General features: G+C 39.8%; 1 protein-coding gene across 5 annotated transcripts in view; it reads left to right on the forward strand.

The window, feature by feature from the left end:
- The first annotated feature begins 1560 nt into the window (after positions 1-1560).
- Positions 1561-26218, forward strand: part of APAF1 (apoptotic peptidase activating factor 1) — a 71528-nt gene continuing 46870 nt past the window's right edge. For 3 of the 5 annotated variants that reach the window (XM_065423524.1, XM_065423526.1, XM_065423528.1), the window contains exons 1-12: positions 1561-1698; positions 2221-2410; positions 3669-3866; positions 4353-4536; positions 8859-8971; positions 11317-11448; positions 11894-12132; positions 15800-15967; positions 19105-19236; positions 22235-22348; positions 23014-23198; positions 24925-25051. In XM_065423524.1, the coding sequence (XP_065279596.1) occupies positions 1561-1698; positions 2221-2410; positions 3669-3866; positions 4353-4536; positions 8859-8971; positions 11317-11448; positions 11894-12132; positions 15800-15967; positions 19105-19236; positions 22235-22348; positions 23014-23198; positions 24925-25051 (1920 nt within the window). Of the gene's footprint in view, positions 1699-2220; positions 2411-3473; positions 3480-3668; positions 3867-4352; positions 4537-8858; positions 8972-11316; positions 11449-11893; positions 12133-15799; positions 15968-19104; positions 19237-22234; positions 22349-23013; positions 23199-24924; positions 25052-26218 lie in introns of all 5 variants that reach the window. The other 2 variants (XM_065423525.1, XM_065423527.1) reach the window with 1 other exon arrangement.

The following is a 26218-nucleotide window of genomic DNA, read 5'->3' on the forward strand; positions in this document are numbered from 1 at the left end:
AAGAAGAGGTGAGGCCATAGGGCTGTGCCTTGAGGGAGGGTGCAGTGAGTGTGGGAGGAGCAGCTGAGAGGGAAACAGTCCCTGGGACAAGGATCCTGAGGGAGGGTGAGCTGAAGAAGGGTGGGGGCTATGAGCGGGTAAGTGGCTCTTGGGGTCTATTTGCCCCCAGAGAAGCAGGGAGCACTTTCTCCTCTCCCTGGGAAGAGATTGGGGACAGACACCATTAATATAATGCATTCTCTCAACTGATTAATTTGATCTTTGCCTTCCTCCCCATCTCTCCCACTTTAGGGTAACTTATACCTTGATCCTGCAGTGAGGATCCATTTGGGCGCAGGGGTTTCTTTAACTCTCTACTCCTAGGATAATCTTTTGTTTTGGGGGCTTTAACTTTGCCAAACTTAAACCATTTGGGCTGAAAATTTCCATACTGGGTGTCTGCCTAAGGCTGATTTTTGGTTCCTGAGAATGAGATTAGGAAAAGTATGTTGTTTGCTGATGTTAAAAATAAATACATTTCACTGATTTTGTTAAGAAGCTCAAACACCTCCATGCTTTGGAGAAGGGACTTGAATTTTGGCCGGGGAGGGTGAGGGAACTTGCCCTGTCCTGCTGTCAGGGTTGTGCCTTTTGCCTTTCCTGTGAAAATTTGCCCAAATCCATAAGTCTTTGAAAAGTCTCAGTTTGTACATGCTTAGGAGAGGCTTGGTAGAATTTGGGAGCTAAATTCTCAGAAGATTCCATCTGCACTGAGCATACTCCATCCCCACACAGCTCGTGTCTGCAACTCGACTGCTCATGCACCATCCCCATAGAGCACCTATTGAGCATGCTCTATGCTGGGTTTGCAAGAGCTGAACAAGACTTTGTTAGCAATTTCTCCTTCTGCTGCTGTGGTACCAGGCACAGGAACTGAGAACAGGGAGACTGAGAGTATGGGAAAGAAGATGCCTTCTGCTGGCACACAGCCAGCATGGAGTGGAAGAGGAAGCAGCCTGACTCAGATGCAATGGTGGGTGGAGGAGTTGGAGCAGAAGCCAGAAGGGTCGGATAGGAGCCTGGAGGTTGGGGAGCATCAGTAGGAGCCAGGCATTGGAAGAGAATGGGGAGGATAGGAGCAGGAGACAGGATTGATGGGGAAATGGAGTGGGGATGAGTTAGAAGTTAGGTAGGAGTTCGGTGGTTGGGAATGGACAGAAGCAGGAGGTGGGATTTTCCCTCTGTTTTCTTAATCTGTTACATTCATCAGCCCAGCTGGACATAAGCATCTGAGCATTTTGGAGAGACGATAATATGAAAATCTTTATAGTGTTCTCAAGAAACACCAGTAGTAGGCTGAAATGTTGGTTGCTTGTATACTTTCTAGTAAGAAGCAATTCATAATATGAAACTAACTGAAGATCAGCTATATTTCAACTGGAGTTAATGTTGGGAATACTGTTGCCACTTTTCTTAAGTTGCATTCTGTAAAAGGAAATATATTTTGAAATTGATTAGTTTCTTAATGTCTTGACTAGCTCATGTTCCTGTGCAAACTTGTTTTTTCTGCACTGAGGAAAAATGGATGTGAAATCTCGAAATCATTTGCTTCTGAATCATGAAGCATTGATAAGAGACATCAAGACCTCTTACATTATGGATCATATGATTGCTGATGAAGTACTAACATTACAGGAGGAGGAGAAAGTAAAAGCACAGGTAAAATGCATATCTTCTTAATCACTTTCCTATTCCTAGACTGCTCAACATGTTTTAGAATACTCGTTTGAATAGTTTTCTGACATCTTAGGCCAGGGGTGGGCAAACTTTTTGGCCTGAGGGCCGCATCGGGCGGTGGAGCGAGCGAACTGAGGCTGCGGGGGAGGGAGAACAGCGGGGAAGGGGCCGGGGCTAGCCTCCAGGGGCCAGAAGCTCGGGGGCCGGGCAGGACGGGCCGCAGGCCATAGTTTGCCCACCTCTGTCTTAGGCCATGATTCAGGAAGGTACCTAAACTTGATGTGGGACAATTTACATACTTTAATTCAGCAAGGTATTCAAATACACACCTAACTTTAAGTCTTAATGCAGGTCCATTATCTGACCTGTAATAGCAGCAAGTGTTCCTGGCAATAAGAAGCACAGTCCTTAACTAGCCAGGTGTTGGAACTAGATGACCTAATAGATCTCCCAATTTTTGTGATTGTATATAACAGATTATTTTATTTTTTTTGCTTCTGTTAGACTACACAGAAAGAACGAGCTGCTATGCTAATAAAAATTATTCTTGCAAAAGATAATTATTCATACATATCCTTCTATAACGCACTGCTTCATGAAGGGTACAAAGACCTGGCTGCTCTTCTTCAGGATGCGATCCCTATTATCTCCTCTTGTAATGGAAATAAGTCTATGGATGGAGTTACTTCGTATGGTCAGTATAACGCTTGCATTCTCTATTCTTGAAGATAAAGAATTAAATCCTAGTTTAATTATATAAAATGAGTAAGGATATTGCTTCAAGTACTACTTCCTGAGGCAGTTTGATCTGGCACTAGCCAATGTTTCCATATTTCATCTGGCATATGGGATGGGGAGAGAGTGGTTCTGTTTGAAAATGGTGCAGTTTCATGTCCAGTAACTTTATTTTAAGAAATGTTTTGTTGGTTATTATTTAAATGAAGGCTTACATGTCCCACATTTCCATTTAAATCCAAATACTTGACTGTGAAGTGGTAGTCAGGAGGAAGACCTTTCATAAGAACGGCCGTACCGGGTCAGACCAAAGGTCCATCTAGCCCAGTATCCTGTCTACCGACAGTGGCCAGTGCCAGGTGCCCCAGAGGGAGTGGACCAACAGGCAATGATCAAGTGATCTCTCTCCTGCCATCCATCTCCATCCTCTGACAAACAGAGGGTAGGGACACCATTCCTTACCCATCCTGGCAAATATCCATTAATGGAATTAACCACCATGAATTTATCCAGTTCTCTTTTAAACGCTGTTATAGTCCTAGCCTTCACAACCTCCTCAGGTAAGGAGTTCCACAAGTTGAGTGTGCGCTGCGTGAAGAGGAACTTCCTTGTATTTGTTTTAAACCTGCTGCCTATTAATTTCATTTGGTGACCCCTAGTTCTTGTATTATGGGAATAAGTAAATAACTTTTCCTTATCCACTTTCTCCACATCACTCATGATTTTATATACCTCTATCATATCCCCCCTTAGTCTCCTCTTTTCCAAGCTGAAGAGTCCTAGCCTCTTCAATCTCTCCTCATATGGGACCCGTTCCAAACCCCTAATCATTTTAGTTGCCCTTTTCTGAACCTTTTCTAGTGCCAATATATCTTTTTTTAGATGAGGAGACCACATCTGTACGCAGTATTTGAGATGTGGGTGTACCATCGATTTATATAAGGGCAATAATATATTCTCAGTCTTATTCTCTATCCCCTTTTTAATGATCCCTTGTTCTGGGGACAAGCAGTGGATTTCAGCAACTGGTGATCCAGTACTTTTTATGATGGGGGGGGAAAAGTTTTGGGTTGTTGGGTTTTTTTGCGGGGGTGTGTGTGGTGGCTTTTTTGTTTTTGTTTTTAAAGAGCTGGGGAAAAATCAGTTAGAAATTATTTCTGTTTCTGTGTGTGTTGTGGGTTTTTTTTTTTTTTTTTTTTTTTTTTTTTACATTTCAGTGAGAACAGTCCTCTGTGAAGGTGGAGTACCACAAAGACCAGTTGTATTTGTTACTCGTCCAAAGCTGGTAAAAGCAATTCAACAGAAACTGTACAACTTAAGAAATGAACCAGGTTGGGTTACTGTTTATGGAATGGCAGGTTGTGGGAAGTCTGTTTTAACAGCAGAAGCACTACAGGATCACCATCTCTTGGAAGGTACAGATGCCCTTTCTTTATGCACATACCAAATTTTCATAAATTATTATAGAGCCTAAGTCCCATTGCAGGTAAATGGGATTCAGGCTTCTAAATGATTTGGGCATTTCTAAAAAATCTCATCCAGTATTTATACCTCTGATCATCATCTGATACTCTAGGATCATTGGATATTGCTGTAATTCATAGAAAAAGGTCCCCAGAGTATCTTTCCATCCTGGATAGTATTTTAAATAAGGACATAAGCAGTTCACTCTTACTTAGGTGATGTACAAATGTATTTGGATTTAGAATTATGGAAGTATTATTCACATTTCAAAATATGTTTATCTAGTTTGACAGCTGCTTATCAGAGTCTAAAATTTATTCCCATCTCAGCTATATATAAAGTAATTTATTGACATAATTTTGCTTGTATTTGTCACTCATAGCAAATATATTTCAACTAAAAATATGAATTTTAACTTTGCATCATTTCTTTGTTAGATTGCTTCCCAGGAGGAGTACATTGGGTTTCTGTTGGAAAACAAGACAAGGCAGGGCTCCTAATGAAACTCCAGAATCTTTGTAGTAGACTAGACCAGGACTTCTCTCTTTCACAAAGGCCACCGCTTAATATTGAGGAGGCTAAAGATCGCCTTCGTCTGCTGATACTACGCAAATACCCCAGGTACTATTAGTGGGATAAAAGATGTGTCGGAGGAATTAGGCTATATGTGTAAAAAACATGATCTTGGTCAAGTTGCTTAACCTTTTTGTGCCTTGGTTTCAAAACTTGTAAAATGAGGTAACACCATGGTCACCCTTTAAATTCTTTCCAACTTAGTCTTTGAATATCCTTGGAGGTAATGCTGTAGATTGTGAGGAAATGTTACGTAAGGCAGAACCGGAAAGATTTTCAAGAAGTTGAGTTACTCTTAAACATATTATGATTCTCAAATGAAAGTCCCTATATCAGGATTTCCCAGACTGTGTGTGGTGGATTCAGGAAGGCATGCCAAAACGGAAATTACATACACGAAAATGTAAAAGGATTTATAATGTACACTATGTAGTAGTATATCCCTTTTAGATCAACTTACTGTTGTAAAGTGAGAACCCTTGCCAGTGATTCAGTGTAGAATTGTCCTGGATGTGAATATGCGTATGAATATGAAAATTCTGCTGATAAAATAGTGTTAAACATGTAACTCTGTGCCTGGACTTTATGCAGAATAGTGCACTTCCCATTAATCATGTACACCAGGGGTCGGCAGCCTTTCAGAAGTGGTGTGCCGAGTCTTCATTTATTCACTTTAATTTAAGGTTTCGCGTGCCAGTAATACATTTTAACGTTTTTTAGAAGGTCTCTATAAGTCTATATATATAATATAACTAAACTACTGTTGTATGTAAAGTAAACAAGGTTTTCAAAATGTTTAAGAAGCTTTATTTAAAATTAAATTAAAATGCAGATCTTAAGCTGCCGGCCTGCTCAGCCCGCTGCGGGCCTGGGGTTCCGTTCACCTAGGCTGGCAACGGGCTGAGCGGGGCCTGCGGCCGAAACCCCGGCTGGCAAGGGGCCGGCAGCCAGAACCCCAGGTTGGCAGCGGGCTGAGGGGGGCCGGCGGCTGGGCCGGCAGCCAGAACCCGGGGCCGGCAGCCAGAACCCGGGGCCGGCGGTGGGCTGAGCAGGGCCGGGACCCCAGACCGGCGGCGGGCCGAGCGGGGCCGGGACCCCAGACCGGCGGCGGGCCAAGCGGCTCAGCCCGCTGCTGGTCTGGGGTTCCGTCTGCTGGCTCCTGCCAGCCAGGGTCCCGGCTGCCGGCCCCGCTCGGCCCGCTGCCGGTCTGGGATTCTGGCTGTCGGCCCCGCTCAGCCCGCTGCCAACCTGGTGCTCGGGGTGGGGATGTGGGGAGTGCACGAGTCAGGGCAGGGGGTGTGGGGAGTGCAGGAGTCAGGGCAGAGGGCTGGGGGCATGTGAGGGGGTGCAGGAGTCAGGGCATGGGGTGTGGGGGGATGCAGGGAACTGGGGTGCAAGGGGGGTGCAGGGGTCAGGGCAGAGGGCTGGGGGGGTGGGCTGGGATTGGGGGGGTGCTCCCAGCCCCCTGCCCTGAGCGGCTCATGGCAGGGGGCTGGAGGGATACGCCCCACTCCTAACCCCCTTCCCCAAGGTCCCGCTCCTGCCTCCCTTCCCCGCCTCCTTACCAGTCTGAGCAGCGAGGGCGCTGGGGCTGCTCTTCTCCCCTCCCTCGCAAGGGCCATCGGCGGCAGGGAGGGAGAGGAGGCAGGGCTCCATGCAGCACGTTGGGGAAGAGGCAGGGGAGGGGGAAGCTTGGCTGCCGGTGGAGCCTGCTGTACAGCAGCAGCCGGCAGGAGCAAGCTTGCTTCTACTCCCTGCCCCTGCCAGAGAGGGCGGGGGTCGGAGAAGAGCGGGCTGGGTCGGGCAGGATTTTTAATGGCACGCTGCTGCCTGCCGGGGTCCGGCTCAGCCCACTGCCGGGACCCCGGCAGGCAGCAGTGTGCCATTAAAAATCGGCTCACGTGCCGTCTTTGGCACACGTGCCATAGGTTGACGACCCCTGATGTACACCATGAAGTACCTATGCACACAGACTATGACAAAATGTGTCATTAGGAACACTAGACAGAGTGTTTGTGATTGTTCACGACACCCCAGGGCAGCGCTAAGCCTTACCCAACCCTGTTGCTTTCGTTGTTCAGTCTATGTTGGAGATTAGTTCTGGCTGTGGGATGACATGGAAAGAGGAGTCCTTTTGTGAAGATGAGTCTTTTGTGAAAAAGTTAGTGATAGTTTATTCCAATGATGGTTCAGAAGGCAAAAAGAAAATGTAGAAATACTACATATGGTTTCTCACTGATTGACTTGAAACCATAGCTTGTGGTCAGATCTGAAGTAATGGCTGCCAAGAATATGTAATCTTTGAAATGGTGGTGATATTCAGAAACCAAATATCTGTCACTGAAAGAGAAACCGGAGGAGAAATCAACAAGATTTAATTGCTCCATCAGGAAATGTCAGACAAATGTTCTTCAGATATCTTGCATGTGTCACACAACAATGTAAGGCATATACCGTTGCAGAAAATCTTATCCTTCTCTAAGCAATAGACTTGGTTTCAAAAGTTGTTTGGCCTGAAGCAGGTTCTTAAAGTTAAAGTAGTTCTTTATTCAAATAATAATTTTGTGTCACAGTAATGATATGGTTGAGTATATCCAACAGCCCAACTACTTTCAAACTTTAGGAAAAGTGACAAATCAGCAATTGACTTGAAGTGTCAACTAACATCTCTGGTGCTGCAGAGCTTCTGACATGTTTGAGATATGTTTCTGATTGTACTGAAGACTTGCTGTTCTGTAAAGCAGTGCCAGAACAAGCAGGAGAGGTATCTAAAAATGAACTTTGAGGAAGCAGTCAGAGACTTCTATATTTAGTTGGAGTAGTAATATTGCAAGCTCCATAGATGGTGTCAGGCAGAAAAATAGAGGGCTGTTCACACACACATTCTTTGCTTTACTGTTTCATATGTTGCAAAATTTTTGTTTCCAAGAAAATGCCTGAACACCGATGTGTAGTCCTCCATGAAGCTTTTATAGTAATGAGCTTTGGTGTAAGGGTCATTCCACTAATTCTTGACTTTTATTTTTGTTTTACTTTGTGATGACAGCAACTCCTACTCCTTGGTGAAGTGCGAGAGGTTTAAAATGTGAAGTGCTATCCTGATTCTTTCAAATAAGAGAAGTGCAGATTTTTATGAAAGATCAGCAATCTCCCCTTGTTGACATATTCAATAATCAACTTTAGTGGCACACTTAACCTGCCTTTCTGAAATCTTTGGTCACTTAAACTCATTTTTTCTCACTAGCAGCAGAATCTGAATATTCAGTTCATGCATGACAGGATAGATACATTCCCCAGAAAACTTGGATACTGGTTTTCCTGAGCACAAAGAGGAAGCTTGGAGTTGTTTCCTCATAGTTCCCTCAATGAAGTCTGAAACAAGGGTGCAGTTGGTATCCACCAGGAATTTATAAATCAGCATCTCAGGGAACTTCAGACCCACCTGTGGAACTATTTCCTGATTGTCCATGGAAGAGAGAGATTAATCACCACCCCTTTATTCAAGGGGCTGTTGATTTGAGAGCACTAACAAAGCCATTTCAAGACAAACGGACAGACCTCACCTAGGACTTGATGCTACAACTGACGTTCTCTAGCCAGGAATTCAGCAGAGTTCAGCTACCTCTGAAAGAGGATCCAGCATTAGTTGTGAAGATACCTCCATTTCAAGTCTAACTCCATTTTTATCTGTCAGTTTTCTCTTTGGTGATGAAAATAAAGCATTCCAATTGCCTTCGGTAAAAAGTGAAACTGGACTGTGTTTTCCCAATCAGTATCTGGGAATATTTTTCTTAACAAGACAACATTATTCATCATATTGGATTGTGATTATAGTTTAACACTCTGTACCTCACTTCTTATTGAAGTCCCCTTTTTCAGTATTCTGATTTTCTCCAAAATGAATAAGAGTGCTGGCCATTGATGCTTAGGACATTCTCTGAAATTTTGGAATTGACTGGATGCGGTGTTCAAAAGTTACACTTCACAAACATACCTATACAAATAGAGAAATGCTGTTGAGAGGAGTGTAAGGCCTCACAAGCTTGGCCAACAAACACATTTATTTATCTATCCTGAAAGATATTAAAAAGAAAAAATCTCAAAATGCTTGCCTAATATTTCTGCTGTGACAAATACATGCAGCCATAAATTACAAGCAAAGATGTATGTTTTCCCTATTGACAAAGCCATGAATGGCAAAATCTTTTAATTATTTTCTGAGATATTTGGCTTCAAAACATGCCATTCTTTCCTGAATTGCAGTGTTTAATGCCTCTTAAAGATAGCATTTTAATAATGAAATAACTTTCCAGAGTATTTGTTTGAAAAGTGATCAGTTGACCCTGATTTTTTTTTTCTTGTTGTTTTAGGTGTCTCATGGTTCTGGATGACATTTGGGATTCATGGGTATTAAAAGCTTTTGATAATCAATGTCAAGTTCTTATTACTAGTAGGGATAGGAGTGTGACAGACTCGGTGACTGGTAAGGATTGTTTTCTTCCTTGCCTAGGTCTTGATATTATGTATATATATTTTTAAAACTAATGAATTTTTATTTAAATGTTTGCGTTCCTTTTGAAAGGATACTGCTTTCTTCTCCTTCACCTCGGTTATAAAAATGATTCCTCAGGTATGCTTTACCTCTCTCAGGTGCAGGTGACTGAAGTAATAGGGGATCTAAGGGACACAAGGTAGAGTTGCTGCCTGCTACACTCCAATTCCATAAGTATATGCATAGAAAATTCTGTGTGCTGTTAACAAAGACCATGAAAACATTTAACAGCCTGTGAAGTAGATTCTGTCGTCTTGTGTGCGAAATAGAAAAGCCTTTTAGAATCCTACCCTTCCTACTTCCTGCCCTTATATTTTTAAACTGTTTATACAGTTTGAAGGCATGATGTAATTCCCAATGAAGGACACAAATACTAGTCCTTTGGCCAACTTAAAGGGGTTATTGGAGAAAGGAACGAGGACAGTGTATAAGCCACTTCCTTCTGCCTTCTTCATGGGCTGAATAGGCAGCTCCTGATTGCTCCTAGCCCCTTTTTGCCTTGGTGAGTGGAAAAGTGAGCCTGTGACAATGATATGTTACGTTGACACTGAGAACACCAAACTGGTTGTGTTTTTTCTTCAGTGGGCCTTCCCTTCATGTGAGAATGTAGCTGTAAATAGAGTGGTTTTTTTCTAGATTTTGCTCAAATGCACTTGGAAAATGTTTATGGGAATATTCCCCAAGGCTATACAAAGTACTAATTGATGTATGCATTCATATATTGGTATTGAATCTGACATTGTTGCCTGGAATCTACTCTTTCTGATTTCTCCATATCAATTTGCAGCTAGTCTGTTCTGTTGGAATTGGAATACTTGATCATAGTTAATTTGTCTTTTTTAAAGATTTTTAATGAAAATATTAACTAAGTCCCAAATGACTTTTGTAGTCCCACTTGATAGCATTCTCCACTTGGAGGTCGTTCTGCAAGTGATTATTTTTTCTGTTGTTCACCTGATTTCTAATAATCTGTGCTAATAATACTAAAAACCATAAATATCAACCAAGTAACAATATGGGCCAAGATTTCAAAAAGTTGCTAGTTACATTAGTTGCCTTTGTTTTTGGGTGCGCAACTTGAGACAGTTGCTTTCAGAGGGTCAGTTTTTAGCACTTTTAAAAATCCAGACCCCTTGAAGTGTCTCAGATTGAGCACCCAAAATCACTAGTTACTTTTGAAATTCTTTCCCACAACACAGTTCTATATTGAATATATTTCTATTATCTACTAATTACTTTTGAAGTTTTGGCATCACCTGTTAATAGAGACATCATGTAATTGCATACTGCTTGCAAATGTTCATATACTGAATTTGTGCTCAGATTTTGCCTGAATATTGATATTGGTCAGATTGGCCAGTAACCTTCTCATTCTTCCTTCCTCGACTTCTCAAGGACGGGTGCTGAACTTAATTTCCTCCTTCCGTAAACGGTGGGATATTTCTCCTACTCTCAGTATATTTAGGTTTATTATTGTGGTTCTGAGGTTTCATTCACTAGAACTCTTAAAATTCTTGGATGCGTTTTTGTTCAAACCTATACAAATTTATATATAATTTCCTTCTATTTGTTTTTCTTACTCTCTCTGACCTTCAGTTCTTGCCTTTCAAATTTACCAGTTGTCTTAGGTGTGCTGCCTTTTGTCTCCTCCCTTAAGCATGTAACAGCCTGATAGTTAATGTTTGCCAAGTGCATTCCCTTTACTTCTTCGACACTTGAGAATCCTCCTTTATTCTGTGAAATTGTTGACCATCCTCCCCTCTGTGTTGTCTTAGATTTGGGCTTCTACAATGTTCACTCTTTGGAATGGGAACTTGTTTAGCAATTTTACAGTTTCATAAATACCTATGGTATGACAAAAAACACACTTGCAAAATCTGTACAGTCAGTGATGTTTTACCTAAGCTGCCAAGATCCACCATGTTTCCTTAGTACGTTTTAAATACTAACTTTATTGAGTGGGGAAGGAGATGGCCTGAATACTAAACTATAGCCTAATAATTATCACTGTAACAGTTATTTTGAGTATTATTTGAGTATTATTAAATGTCAGTTTGCTTTTGATAAGTGCAATTTCTGCTCCTTTTCCCACCACTCTTGTGCAAAAGTACTTTAGTATACATACAGAAAAGGAAGAGCCAAGTCTCCAAGCATGTACCTTGTTTAAAGTTTTGTTTTGGAAGTCCTCTAACCTCTTGCACACAAGCTAATTTAAATACTTCACATACTTCTTACCAAGTTTTTTTTTTTTTTTTATACTTAATTTAAATCTCCAGGCAATAAGTATGAAATTCCTGTGGAGAGTGGATTAGCACATGACAAAGGACTTGAGATTTTATCTCTGTTTGTTAATATGAAAATAACAGATCTGCCAGAAGAGGCTGATAGTATTGTAGGGGAATGCAAAGGTATGTAGTTTGCTAGTTTTTATTTTATAATCAGAAATATTTGTAGTTTTTAGTTTCTACTTTATAGAAATAAAGTAAGGGACATACATTCTGTAATACAGTATCGTTTTAAATGAACAACGTAAGTTACTGCTGGACCTCTGCTTGTAAGCAAAATGGATGGTTATCTTGGTTTTTGACTATACAGTTTTTTCTACACCCCTTCTCAATCTGTTTAGAGTACATACAGAAAGGAGTATTCAGATGAATTCCCAAAAGTTTCATATCACAAGCACATACATAAACAGCATATTCTGTTCGCCTGGCCTCCACCCTCCTCAACCTTTGTTGAAGAAACAAGAACCAGATCTGACTTCCTCATCAACAGCTATATTTAACTATTGGATCCTATTGCTTAACCGCTTATCTCCATTAAGATTTTAACCTTTTTCTTCATGTTTTTCAGGTTCGCCTCTTGTAGTGTCATTGATAGGTGCATTATTACGAGATTTCCCTAATCGTTGGGAATATTACCTCAGACAGCTGCAGAATAAGCAATTTAAAAGAATAAGGAAATCATCATCTTATGATTATGAAGCACTTGATGAAGCCATGTCCATGAGTGTTGAAATGTTAAATGAAAATTTTAAAGATTATTATAAAGATCTTTCTGTCCTTCAAAAGGATGTTAAGGTGCCAACTAAGGTAATAACAGCAAAACTGAAAAGTTTTATAGTTGTTAGTAAGATACAACTCCTCACTTTAAAAGAAAAAAAAACAACTGGTTTTAATCAATGTGTATTGAATTTATCACCATGGTGATTTTAAAAAAAAAACTGCAGCAGACTAGCTCCATCATCATATAATAGCATCTTAGTTTGATATTTAACAAAAGAGGTTGTAACTGAAGAGCTGTTGAAATAATATAATACCTCGCTCTTGTATAGCTCTCTTAATCAGACTTTAATTGATTTAGCCAAAAGTTGAAAAAGCATATCAAAAGTGGTTAGCAGTTGAGATAGGTTGAGTAAGTAAGCATGATCACCATTGGTCAGAACATGCAGATGAATGAAGGCAGACACAGGGGTGAATTAAGTGGCAGGCTGCTATTTGATTAATTTAGCACTCCTTCCCAGTGTTACGTGCCTCATCTCTCTCTCTCTCTCTCTCATACCAGGTATTTCACTGGGCCCAGTGAGGGGTTGTATAGCTCCCCGCATATGACCAATAACTTGGGACAGACTCTCCTCAGCTCACTTCTGATTCCTCTTGCCCTGCCCATATAAGGGGGTACTGAAGTGGTATCTAGATCTGTGAAGAGTTCTGGTCTCTCCTTTTCCTTAAGCAAAGTTCACAAGCAAAATCCTGGGTGTAGTTTAAGAATATAAGAATGGCCATACTGGGTCAGACCAAAGGTCCATCTAGCCCAGTATCCTGTCTTCCGACAGTGGCCAATGACAGGTGCCCCAGAGGGAATGACTGAATAGGTAATCATCAAGTGATTCATCCCGTCGCCCATTCCCAGCTTCTGGTAAACAGGCTAGGGACACCATCCCTGCTTATCCTAGCTAATAGCCATTGATGGACCTATCCTCCATGAACTTATCTAGGGTTTTTTTTTTTTTTTGACCCTGTTATAGTCTTGGCCTTCACAACAACCTCTGGCAAAGCGTTCCACAGATTGACTGTGTGTTATGTGAAAAAATACTTCCTTTTGTTTGTTTTAAACCTGCTGCCTATTAATTTCATTTGGTGACCTCTAGTTCTTGTGTTGTGAGAAGGAGTAATAACACTTCCTTATTTACTTTCTCCACACCCGTCATGATTTTTATAGACCTCTATCATATCCCCCCTTAGTTGTCTCTCTTCCAAGCTGAAAAGTCCCAGTCTTATTAATCTCTCCTCATACGGAAGCCATTCCATACCCTTAATCATTTTTGTTGCCCTTTTCTGAACTTTTTCCAATTCCAATAAATCTTTTTTGAGATGGGGCAACCATATCTGCACGCAGTATTCAAGATGTGGGTGTACCATGGATTTATATAGAGGCAATATGATATTTTCTGTTTTATTTTCTGTCCCTTTCTTAATGATTCCCAACATTGTTAGCTTTTTTGACTGCCGCTGCATATTGAGTGGATGTTTTCAGAGAACTATCCACAATGACTCCTAAGATCTCTTTCTTGAGTGGTAACAGCCAATTTAGACTCCATCATTTTATATGTATAATTGGGATTATGTTTTCCAATGTGCATTACTTTGCATTTATCAACATTGAATTTCAACTGCCCTTTTGTTGCCCAGTCACCCAGTTTTGTGACATCCTTTTGTAGCTCTTCGCAGTCTGCTTGGGACTTAACTATCTTGAGTAGTTTTGTCTGCAAATTTTGCTACCTCACTGTTTATCCCTTTTTCCAGATCATTTATGAATATGTTGAATAGGACTGGTCCCAGTACAGACCCCTGGGGGGTCCCAGTACAGACTTACAGATTTACCTCTGCAATGTGGCCGATTAGCCTTTATCTGTGCTGGCCATCAGTTGCAAATTGTAACAAAATAACATTACTATAAATTCCTCATTAAACTTCCACATCCTATTCCTTTTATCTTGCCTCCGTGATATTACAAGGAAGGTGAAATAACTCTTCGTGCCTCTGCCAGTTTGGCCCAATGGGAAAAATTCTTTCCTGATCCTAATACTGGCAGTCAGATAGATCTGTAGCATTCTAAAAACAGCTCCTATATTACAACTATGAGAAGGGAGTATGGGGCAGGCAAAGGGGACAAAAGGCCCTGAAAGCACAGGAAGAAATTTAAATTATTGGGAGAAGAGGACAAGCGTTGGGCCAATCAGTTCCTTGATCTACCCCAGCTGGCCAATGAGAGCCTGAGAGCCAAGGGTGAAGGAGGTGCCTAGCCTGGATACGCATGCTCTCTCCCTTGTGGGCTGTCTACCCACTCCCAATCTTCCTCCCCTGGCACAAACTCCTCCAAAAACCCCAAACAGTGTGTTTGTTAATGGTGCCTGTGCTGCTACCTATCACGGCTTTTGATGAACACCATATATTTTCACTTATCTTAACGTTGTCTTCAAATGCATTGATTACCTCACTGTGCAGCTTGCGTCTTAAAGGAGACTACTAAACCAGGTTGACTTCTATTTCAAAACTGCATAGGTATGGTAAGATTATTAAATGAAATTGATTACTAATGGCATATGGCTTCTACTAAAAATATACAATATTGACTTTGTGTGTAAAAATAATAAACAAAATCAATTAAAGTAATTACTATTTAAAACTTGTGTTCCCTACTCTTAGAAAATGAATTAGATTGTTATTAAATGAAAATATATTGTACTTGTATGGCCTTTCTTATGTCTGATACACTACCCAAAGTCCTAGATTGTCTTTTTAAGATAGTTGGCATTCATAGGAAACGATTTAGATGCAGTTCAACTGAATGTTGTCCATCCCCTTTCAAAACTTCAAGACACTTTACACTTACTGAGAAGGTGTAAGACAGTCAGATGGTCTCAGAAAGTATTAGACTAAGAATGTTGGTTCTTAGGGCATGTTTCCAAATGAAACACTTTCAGAGATCTGTGGCTATATAGGTGTGCATCATGCAAGAAGTGTGAGAGGCAGGATTTGGGGGAGACGTATTTTGATTGTACCTTGATAAAAAGTATTTCTTTACTTTAGAAGCAAAGGTTAACTTCTTGGTTTGTGTCATTCTAATATTTGCAAGATATAAGTAATAAAAAATAAATCCACTATTACAGGTAAAAAGTCCTCCTTAAATAATCCTACCCTTTTCCAACCAACAAATTAAGTAAACTAATACAAGCCTTACTCCCCTCTCCCAAAAATGAAAACCTATTGTTATTTTTTCTCAGAATCTCATATCTAGAGTGTGTCCTTACCATGTTTGTCATTTTTCCCCCTGTGCATTTTAAATATACTGACTTCTTGCCACCTGGTCCAATAGTAGTCTAAATATTTTTGGACATCAGACTCCCCTTCCCTTTCCCTCTAGTTATTTTAAGCAAAGATTCTATATGTGCTTGTTTTGGAGGTTGAAATCCCTCCTCAAGAACTTCAGGCATTTCTTGGTAATTAGTGCTAATAAAATGCCTAAATCCTGCATTTTTATGTAAACCTAGATTGATCTGTAACCTAGTTTGGTATGAAAAGTTAACTTTGCTGACCTCATTGTTTTGTCTGTTGTGTAGGAAGTTTTATGCATTAATTAATGTGTTCTTTGTTGTCAAAGAAATAAGTAATTTTGTGACCTCTTGTAATTTTGGGGTAGTCATATTGCTTCCTTAGTCCTACCCCTTTTTATGTTTTAAAATGTTTTTTTTTTTAGGTGCTTTGTATTCTTTGGGATATGGAGACTGAAGAAGTGGAAGATATACTGCAAGAATTTGTTAATAAATCTCTCTTATTTTGTGATCGTAATGGGAAGTCATTCCATTATTATTTGCATGATCTTCAACTTGACTTTCTCACAGAGAAGAATCGCGATCAGCTTCAGGTACAGTAACCACAACTCTAGTTTATACTTACTCTTTAACATTGGTCAGCCTAGTGCAGGGGTAGGCAACCTATGGCACGCGTGCCGAAGGCAGCACACGAGCTGATTTTCAGTGACACTCACACTGCCCGGGTCCTGGCCACCGGTCCGGGGGGCTCTGCATTTTAATTTAATTTTAAATAAAGCTTCTTAAACAGTTTAAAAACCTTATTTACTTTACATACAATAGTTTAGTTATATATTATAGATTTATAGAAAGAGAACTTCTAAAAACGTTAAAATGTATTACTGGCACCCGAAACCTTAAATCAGAGTTAATAAATGAAGACTCGGCATATCACTTCTGAAACGTTGCCGACCCCTGGCCTAGTGTGTTAGATACACTTCTGTAACAGAAAATAGCTATGGTCTAAAATCATTCCTATGTTATAGAATGTTAACCAACCATTTTTGTAAAGATAGATTCTAAATACAGTTAATTTTAACTATGCCTATTAAATTAATTAAACCGTTTTTGTTTTTTTTCCCCCCCAGCCATTCATCACTTTTGACTATTTTGATACTGAGTAATTTGAAAACATTGAGCTGGGCTGACAGTGGGCATGTTTGGAGTTATGAGATTCTTTCAAATACATTTCTTCTCTTGTCTCTTGTTTCTCTGGCTATAACCCATTGCTAGTAGAAGATGATGCAATATCCACATCACTACATGATATCAAGAAGTGTCAAGATGACACTAGAATTGGAATTACCACTTCTATTTTGATCTATTTTAAATGCAGAAAATAGAAAAGTGTGTGCATATTGGTGGTCTCTTGAATGAAACCTAGGGAAGGAATGAGATAGTGATTGCAAATAGTCTATTTTTCTCAGTTTCTCTCCCCGTCACCTTCTAGCTCACACTCGTTTAGCAAAACTAACAATGAGGAAAGAAAGCAAAAGAACAAGATCAACAACGAGTTACTTATGCAAGTTACAAGGGCTTTACAACTCAAGGCTGACTACAAGCATAAAGTCTTTTAAATTTAGATCTTAAAAAATAGTTTCCCATATTTCACTTCCAGTTTATTTCCATAATTGGAGCATAATGTTTCCAAATTCGTATCTTGGACATACCGAATGGTCATCACGTTCAAAGCTCAGTGGATGACTTGGAGAATAAAGTTAAAAGTAGGTCAGGCAAAGGCTGAACTATTATTAATTTTGGTTCTATAAACCCATAGTAGTACTTAAAATAGATTAGCGTTATTTTCTGGCAGCTAATGATGAGAAAGGGCGTAACAGGGCCAGGGCCGGCTCCAGGCACCAGCCCACCAAGCATGTGCTTGGGGCGGTGCCTGGAGGGGGGCGGCGCGGCGGGGCGCTCCGGCCCAAGAGCGGGGCCGCGACTGGGCTCGCCGCCCTCCCCCGGCGCTCCGGCCGGTCGGGGAGAGCGGGGCCGTGGCGGGCTCTCCGCCCTGCTCCCGGCGCTCTGGCCACCGGGGGCTCTCCGCCCTCCCCCCAGTGCTCTGGCCGCCGGGGGGAGAGCGGAGAGCCCCAGCCGGGCTCTCCGCCCTGCTCCCGGCGCTCTGGCCGCCGGGGAGAGTGGAGAGCCCCGGCCGGGCTCGCCACCCTCCCCCTGGCGCTCCGGCCGGTCGGGGATTGCGGGCCCGCGGCCGGGCTCGGCGCCCTCCCCTGCCACGCTGGGGGGGGGGGGGGGGGCGGTGGGTGGCTTTTTTGCCTAGGGCAGCAAAAAAGCCAGAGCCGGCCCTGAACAGGGCATCGTCCTGCTCCTGTCTCTTTTCTAACCAAGAACTGCTTGGAAATCTTTTTTTCTCGATCACCTTTTGTAATTTATTTACAGTGTCCTTTCCCACCACCTTTACAACTTGTGAATCTCAGAATTTACAATAGCATATACTTGGCAACAGCTCACTCAGCCAAGGATGGGGGAGACAGAATGCATCTTCCCTCTGAGTGATCTCTCCTGGCTCTGCCTCTGAAAAGCCTTCCAGTCTCTCTCCCTCCCTGAGCACTTCCTTCTTGTGCTTTTTCTACTTTCTGGGTAGTGGGTTAATTAGTCTTGTTGCTCTCTCCTGCCCATCCACAATCTATCAATTTACAGCTTTTCCCCTGGAGGCTTACTCTGGGGTGATTTAATTGGTGATCCAGTGATCAGAGCGCTGGTGTAACTACTGTTGCCCAGCACTCTGTCACAGAGGGATAACTAGCTTCAAGAAGAATTTGAGTTTAGCTATTTAATAATGCATCCTCTGAGGCCTGAAATTAATTATAAACTGAGTTTTTACAGGTACAGATTATGAAAGCCTTTTATTGTCTCGCTTTTTCTAGGTTTGACTGCAGGTGGTCCTGGAGCGGGACATACATGAAATCCTCCTCCTAGTCCCACCAAAAATCATCTCACATCTAGGGATGCCATAGTTTCACTACTGAATGAATAGTGAGTGAGCCTAGTACTTGGAGGGCATAGAATTTAGGGTGGGATTTTTCAGAAAAAAACCTAGGTGACTTCAAAGTATAGGTCCCATGATTCTCTTGAAACTCCCACCCTAAATTTTCCAGGAACTCAGAAGATAAAAGTAGCTAAAAGTGATCTTTTCAAAAGCAAGAAAGAATCTTCATAAATTCAAGACCCCTTCTCTCCCTGAAGACAAAATATCTTTCTCCTGCCTCCATAAAGTAATATTTTATATGCAATGCAAAAAAGGTAAATGCTCACAATAGTCATGTACTGCACTACAAAAGCAAATAGTTGACTTTGTGCATATAGAATGTGAGCTCCTAAGGTCATAGAATGATTTTATTTTGTAAAGTGCTTTATACATTTACAATGTTCGACAAATACGGTGTGATGTTCCCAGAACTTTGGGATTTCCTTTAGTGAAAATATGGTCCTGACCTAGACATGGAACTACCCTAAAGATATTGTGGAAAAATTTTGCAGGAGAAAAATTAACCTTTCAGATTGTGCATTTAGTGAACTTAAATACTTATTTCACTTTTTATAGAGATGGTAATTAAAATTTTGAGTTCATTCATTCAATAAAATATTTTAAAACCAAAAACAAATAGAAATATTTTAGCCCAGGATTTGATATAGTATTAATTGAAAATTTTGTTGCTGTTCATTGTTGCAGGAGCTGCATAAAAAGATAGTAAATCAGTACAAGAAACATTATAAACTACATATACCTACTCCAGCTCAAGAGGACTGTATGTACTGGTATAACTTTCTAGCATACCACATGGCTAGTGCCACCATGCAGAATGTAAGTTCAGACTCACGTACTTTCTCTCTCCTTTCTCCCACAACCATGTATTCTCTCCCTACATAACTATTTCCTACAAAAGTCTCTTCCTCAATCTTGCAAACTCCTGTGATTTCATTGCAAGTCTTTTAATATTTGGTGTGGTGTTGATTGATTTTTGTTGGCTTTTGTTGTTGTCATTGTGTTTTGTTTTGTTCCACAAAAACCAAGCCCCAGCTCTTAGAATCAGGTGGTTACGCCAAAATCTTTGTTCATTTAAAAACTTTCTAGCTTTCTCATAATTGCAGAGAGAAGCTTAATAACATGAACCCTAAAGGCTCAAAAATCAAGGAAAATGAAAAGAACCCCGACTTTTTATTATTTTAAAATTTCATGATTTTTGGGAGCCTAATGTGACGGGGACAGTATCGTGGACAAACTTTAAGTTAAATCTCATTGAATTAATGTTAATGTTAATTGTATTAAAAATGCAGGTGTTTGTATTGTTGTGAGATTATATGCAACTTCTCTAGAAGGAGGGGGTATGCTAATGTAATTCCTTTGGTTATCATCACTTTGAAGCCACCCACTGGAGAGGTTTGAAAATACTAGTTCAAACTGGATTCTCCAGGGAACCACAGACAAAGAAAGAATTTTTCGATAAAATAGCCTAGTTTCAAACAGACTCAGGGCCGCCTTCTTGATCCAGCAAACGGACAGGACCTCTGGTCCACCAGAGGACCCCAATCCTTAGGGAAGGATTGGAAGGACTTGGCCTACTGGCTGGGTCTGTTATGAACTTGTGATCACAGAAGAAACCCCTTTGTGGGTTTTAAGGACTAATCACCTGACAGAGCCCATGTTGGAGTTGGGGTGATCTCTGGAAAGCTTATTAGCATGCGTGTAGTTTCGCTTATGGTTTTTCATGGTTTTTCTGTACTTACTGCCTTTGCCCCAGGAATAAATAGAAAGAGCTATATGGTAACTTATAACTCTTGACAATCACTCTCTTATTACTCTCTGAAAAGAAAGTAAGCAAAACTGCTTATGCAGAGTCCCTTTCTGAGAATAATACAATAAAGGCAGAGAACTGTGCAGCCTGGAAATACCCTGGTCAGAAGGGAGAGAGATGCAGGTCTCCACCCAAGAGAGGCAACAGCTGGGGAACTGGAAGCCAGAGAATGCATGCCCCTTGATGGATCACTGAGGTGAAATACAGGTGCAGTTGTCCTGAACTGGGACACCTACCTTGTGATTTTTAAATACTTTGGATTTGCCATACTGCTTCTTTTTTCCATTACAAGTAGCTTGTTTTGGGTAGGGGGAAATCCTTAGGGAGGGGAAATAGTTTAGATTAACTGTCTCATCAGATTTAATTTTTGCTCTCACCATAGTTTTGTTATATGTTGTATGTGAGCCATTCTGTGGATGTGGAGTTGAGGGATGTCTACATAGATGCCTTCATCTATCTTACTTACTGGATTTTGTTTTCTGTTAACACTGGTCAAAAAGAGAAATTTTGTTGTTTAATTTTTTCTTCCTATTTGTATTTTTTTCAAAATATGAAAAATTTCAGTTAGCTCTATAATTGGATCAAAGATGGAAGGGGACGCTTTATGAAAACTACATCAGCTTCTCCCATTTTTTGTTTTTGAATTTTGAACTTTTGTCAGTTTCAAAATTAGAAATGTTTCTATCAGGTTTTATGTTTCTAATTATTTTTATTATATAAGAAAGAGATAATTTGTTTGCAGGGTCCTTATTCGTGTTGTATCCTTTTGAAACTCTATTTGTGCTAAAGCAAAAAAAAAAAAAAAAAAAAAAAATTGTTGTTGTTTTTTTGTAAACTTTGAAGCATAGGATTGTCTTTCATTTCTACAGCACTTAGCAGACTGGTGCTACCAGAAAGTAACAAAAATAATCTGCTAGGGTAAATTGGGGACAGTTGGAAGAAGATTAGTAAGAGATTGAATCTGAAAAAAGTAACAGCTGGTCAGCCGTATGTAATTTACATAAAATATAATTTTCATAACTTTTCATTTTTATTTTTTGTAATGGAACATTTCTTTAATATATTAAAGATCTGTTACTTGTTGGCTAGGACACATTCAAAACAAATGTCCTGTGTCCATATCTGGGATACAAGGCATTACAATTCTTCAAAGAAGTGATTAGGGTTTTCATCTCACTTACTTTATAGAATATTTCCCTTCCACTCCTCCCTCACTATTATAAATATTTCACTGCTTAGAAGTGGCGGTAACACTTGCTACTATAGGAGGGGCATTAAAGTCTGTCGACCAATTTTTCAAGTTATAAACTTTTTCTCTGCTAAAAAAGAGGTAATTAGTTTTATATAGTGTGGTGCTCTTGGGTAATCAGGTTAATGCACAATAGAGGTGATGTTAGAAACAGCTTAATCCTTTTGCTAGACAGAATTTATTCCATCCATTCTGGTTGTCTTATCCTGAAACTGCTTTAAAGTTTGGCAATGGCAGCTTCATGCATAGTAGTTATACTTTTGATTTTTTTCAGGACTATGAAAGCTTTAAAAAGTCTTCTCTGTCAATCTTTGTAGGACATTCTGTTGGATTATATTCTTGTTCTTGACCATTTAACTAAAACTAATATTTGGGAAGTTTATCCTTCCTCTGTTTCCATATGTCACAATACTAAGTAACTTCAGGCTCTGGCTGAGGATCCCTCTTTCAGGATCTTACATAGCTGTCTCTGACTCTCTCTTTAAGTGTTCGTAATTGATGAGGCCTGTTCATAAATTTTGCCAGTAATAAATTTTAGATTTCATGGCTTCTTTTAATATTGATATTTAATATTCTTTTTTCCTTTGATTTCCATCTATTGTCAAACTTTAAGCTTTGAAGCCTTAGAGGGATGTTGATTTTTACTGTACACATTTAAAAAATACTAGACACAGCAATTTATATATATAGATAGATAGATAGAAAAAAGTTACTGCATATATAAATGTGTGCATTAAACTTATTTTTTTTTCTTACAGGAACTTTGTGCTCTCATGTTTTCTCTAGATTGGATAAAAGCAAAAACAGAGTTGGTAGGGCCTGCCCATTTGATTCATGAATATGTAGAATATAGCCATATATTGGATCAGAAGGTATGTTACTTTAAGATGAATGACTAATAGTCTCTATCCATACCTTGTTTTTCTGTTTGATTTCAGGTTATTAAAAAATAATTAATCGGTTAGAGGCCAAAGGAAAGAGTGGTGAACTATGGAGTTGCCTTACAGTAAAGCCTGTAGTTTGGGGAAGAAAAAATAAATTCTTGGACATTAATATATAGATGAATAACAGACCATATAGTCATATATTAACTAAAAATAGAGCATGTATATATGTGAAGACTGAAAATAAATCATAATTTATGTAGAGTTGTAAAAATGTTGAATAATTATAATTAGTAAGAAGTAACACTGTGGTGTAGGGTTCCTGTAGTCACCACATCCCCACAGATTCTGTCACCCTTACTCTGTGAAATAACTGGTTGACTTTAAGAGAGCTGCTTTGGGATTAAGGGACTACTCAGTGTGAGTAAAAGTGATGGTATCTGGCCCATTATTTTGGGGGAATCAGTGTAATACATAGGTTACTTCCAAATATTCCATTTTATTAAATCTGTTTGCTCCAGGACTAAATATAAACTGCACTTATGAAAGATTAGAATTATTATGCAAGATGCAAAAATATGAATAATATATGTTTGAAAAATGTCCATGTCCAGTTCTGGCTATATTATCAAACATACCTGTTTTGTTCACAGGATAGCATAGTACGTGAAAACTTTCAGGAATTTCTGTCTTTAAATGGACACCTTCTTGGAAGGAAGCCGTTTCCTAACATCATACAGTTAGGGCTGTGTCAACCAGAGACTTCAGAAGTGTATCAACAAGCCAAACTGCAAGCTCAGCAAGAACTTGTTAAAGGAGCATTTTACCTGGAATGGATGTAAGTAGTTGCAAACCGTCTTGATACACTGGTTTCTTGCATACAGGGAAACTAAACAACTCTTCTGAAAACTATTTTCTATGTACAATTAATCCACAAACATTTTTAGAGAGCATTATGATTTTTATAAGAAAAAGAAATGCAGCTATTTGAGGAATTGTAAATCTAAAAATTATTTCAAAAAGGCCAAAAAGATAATATGGCAGATTAATTCAATTGGGGTAGGTGGTCGTTGTTGTTTTTTTACTTCTATACCTAAACTGTACACTGCCAAGTTTGGTTCTTAATGCTGAAAACAGTAATTCATGTAGGTATAGAAAGAAATGATAAGAAGATAGGTAGATACAGATTAGGGTGACCAGATGTCCCAATTTTATAGGGACGGTCCCAATTTTGGGGTCTTTTTCTTATATAGGCTCCTCTTACCCCCCCACCCCTGTCCTGATTTTTGCTGTCTGGTCACCCTAATACAGATATATATATAATGTAACATGTATGGAGATAAGTCTTGGGAAGGAAGCTAGGATTTGATCACCTGTAGAAGACATACATGGGAGGGATTGCAAATGCTTTGGAAGATAGGATTAAAATTCAAAAAGATCTGGAGAAATGGTCTAAGTATACAGGCTGACATTCAGTAAGGACAAATGCAAAGTACTCCACTTAGGAAGGAACATTCAGTTGCACACATACAAAATGGGAAATGACTGCCTAGGAAGGAGTACTGTGGAAAGGGATCTGAGGGTTATAGTGGATCACAAGCTAAATGAGAATCAACAGTGTAACACTTGCAAAAAAAAGTGAATGTCATTCTGGGATGTATTAGCAGGAGTGTTGTAAGCAAGACACGAGAAGTAATTCTTCCACTCTATTCAGCGCTAAGATCGCAACTGGAGTATATTGTCCAGTTCTGAGTGCCATATTTCAGTAAAGATATGGACAAATTGGAGAAAGTCCAGAGGAGAGCAACAGAAATGATTAAAGGTCTATAAAACATGACCTATGAGGAAAAATTGAAAAAATTGGATTTTTTTAATCTGGAAGACTGGGGGGGGGACATAACTGTTTTCAAGTTCATAAGAGGTTGTTACAAGGAGGAGGGAGAAAAATTGTTCTTCTTAACCTTTGAGGATAGGACAAGAAGCAATGGGCTTAAATTGCAGCAGGGGAGGCTTAGGTTGGACATTAGGAAAAACTTCCTAACTGTCAGGGTAGTTAAGCACTGGAACAAATTGCTTAGGGAGGTTGTGGAATATCAGTCATTGGAGATTTTTAAGAACAAGTTAGACAAACACCTGTCAGGAATGGTCTTGTTATTACTTAGTCCTGCCTTGAGTGCAGGGGACTGGACTAACTGACCTATTGAGGTCCCTTCCAGTCCTGCACTTCTGTGATTCTGTACTTGTCCTAAATATGCTTTTGGAAGGAAAGTGCCCTACTAGTGAGCAACAAGTTAGCACGTAGGTGATTGTTCACTCTTCATACAAAAATTATCCCACTTTTGGATGAGCAGATCGTATAGCTATCCGAGCCCTTATAGTGCATGTGAAAGGTTGCAATATGTGTTACTCTTATGCCCTGAAATCTGGAAGACAAAAGTGAAAGGTATTAAAGTGTTCTGCAAAACCTAGATGTACAGGCATTTTTTGGGTGGATTAGATTGAAAGAAGAAACCTCACGTATTAGTATTTTTCTTAAATCATTGACTATTATTTCTGTGTTGTAGAAATAAAAAATCCATGAAGAACCTCTCCCGTTTGGTTGTCCGTCCCCATACAGATGCAGTTTACCATGCCTGCTTTTCCAAGGATGGACAGAGAATAGCTTCTTGTGGCGCTGATAAAACCTTACAGGTAAAATACATAAATGTAAGCAAAACTAAAATATATAAGACAATCCAGACAAAATAGTACTTAGGTTTTTCTATTTTTGTTTTACTGTACAAGGATGCCAAGAAACTAGAGTACTTCAGAGGGAAATAATTCAAAAAGATATAGACAACAGTGCCTAAATTATTTTAACTGTATAACTTATATTGAGTCATCTTTTTATTCAAAAGGATACAGGATTATATGGTTCAAGGGTTTTTATCCCCTAAATGCAACTATAGCCAGTGTAATATAGAGATGTCTATACTAGATTGTTTGTTTTTCTTTAAGTACACCCCTGGATCTTGTTGCCTAAGGGCACGTCTGCAATACAGCATCTGTAGCAGCAGAGTTATGGTGCTGCAGCTGTGTCTCTGTAGTAAAGATGCTTCCACCATCAAAGGACAGGATTTTTCCATTGATGTAGTTAATCCACCTCTGCGAGAGGCAGTAGCTAGGCTGATAGAAGAATTCTTCCATCAACCTAGCCACGGCTACACAGAGGGTTAGGTCCACCTAACTATGGTGGCCAGGGGATTCAATTTTTCCAGCCCTGAGTGACATAGTGGTGGAAGTATTAATAATATCAATTATTAATATTAATGTGAGACCACCAGACACTAATGTAACCATAAATTCCTTTAAGTCCAAAGGTCATGTGGTATTTTATACAATTGCTCTAAACGTGGCTAACAGCCTAAAAATAAGCCATCACTGTAGCCAACACATTAACAAAATATTCATAAGCATGTGCTGACAAATAAGCCAGATCTAGGGAAAACCATCTCATCCTGGTGTGCTCCCGCATGATCAGGCATAGTCTGACAGAGAACCTTAAAATTAATAACCTCTTTTTTTTTTTATTCCCTTCAACAAACAGATGATGTCATAGCCAATTACCTCTTTAGCTAACACCTAATTTGAGACTGTTGATTCTAATTTTCAATTTTAATCCAGATGAGATTTACAATCTTTTTTTCCTCCTTATCTCTTCCTCTTCTTCCTGCTGACCAACAGCTTTTTTGTTGCACCTGGGTTCAGATAGTATTATCTTAAAAATAAAGCCTGCTATGTGGAGTGGGAAGGTCCATGTTGGCTCCTTTAAAGACACATTTCTCTTTGTCTTCAGTCACCCCTATTGGTCAGAGGCCT

Source organism: Emys orbicularis, chromosome 1, assembly GCF_028017835.1.
Source record: "Emys orbicularis isolate rEmyOrb1 chromosome 1, rEmyOrb1.hap1, whole genome shotgun sequence".
NCBI classification, from domain to species: Eukaryota; Metazoa; Chordata; order Testudines; family Emydidae; genus Emys; species Emys orbicularis.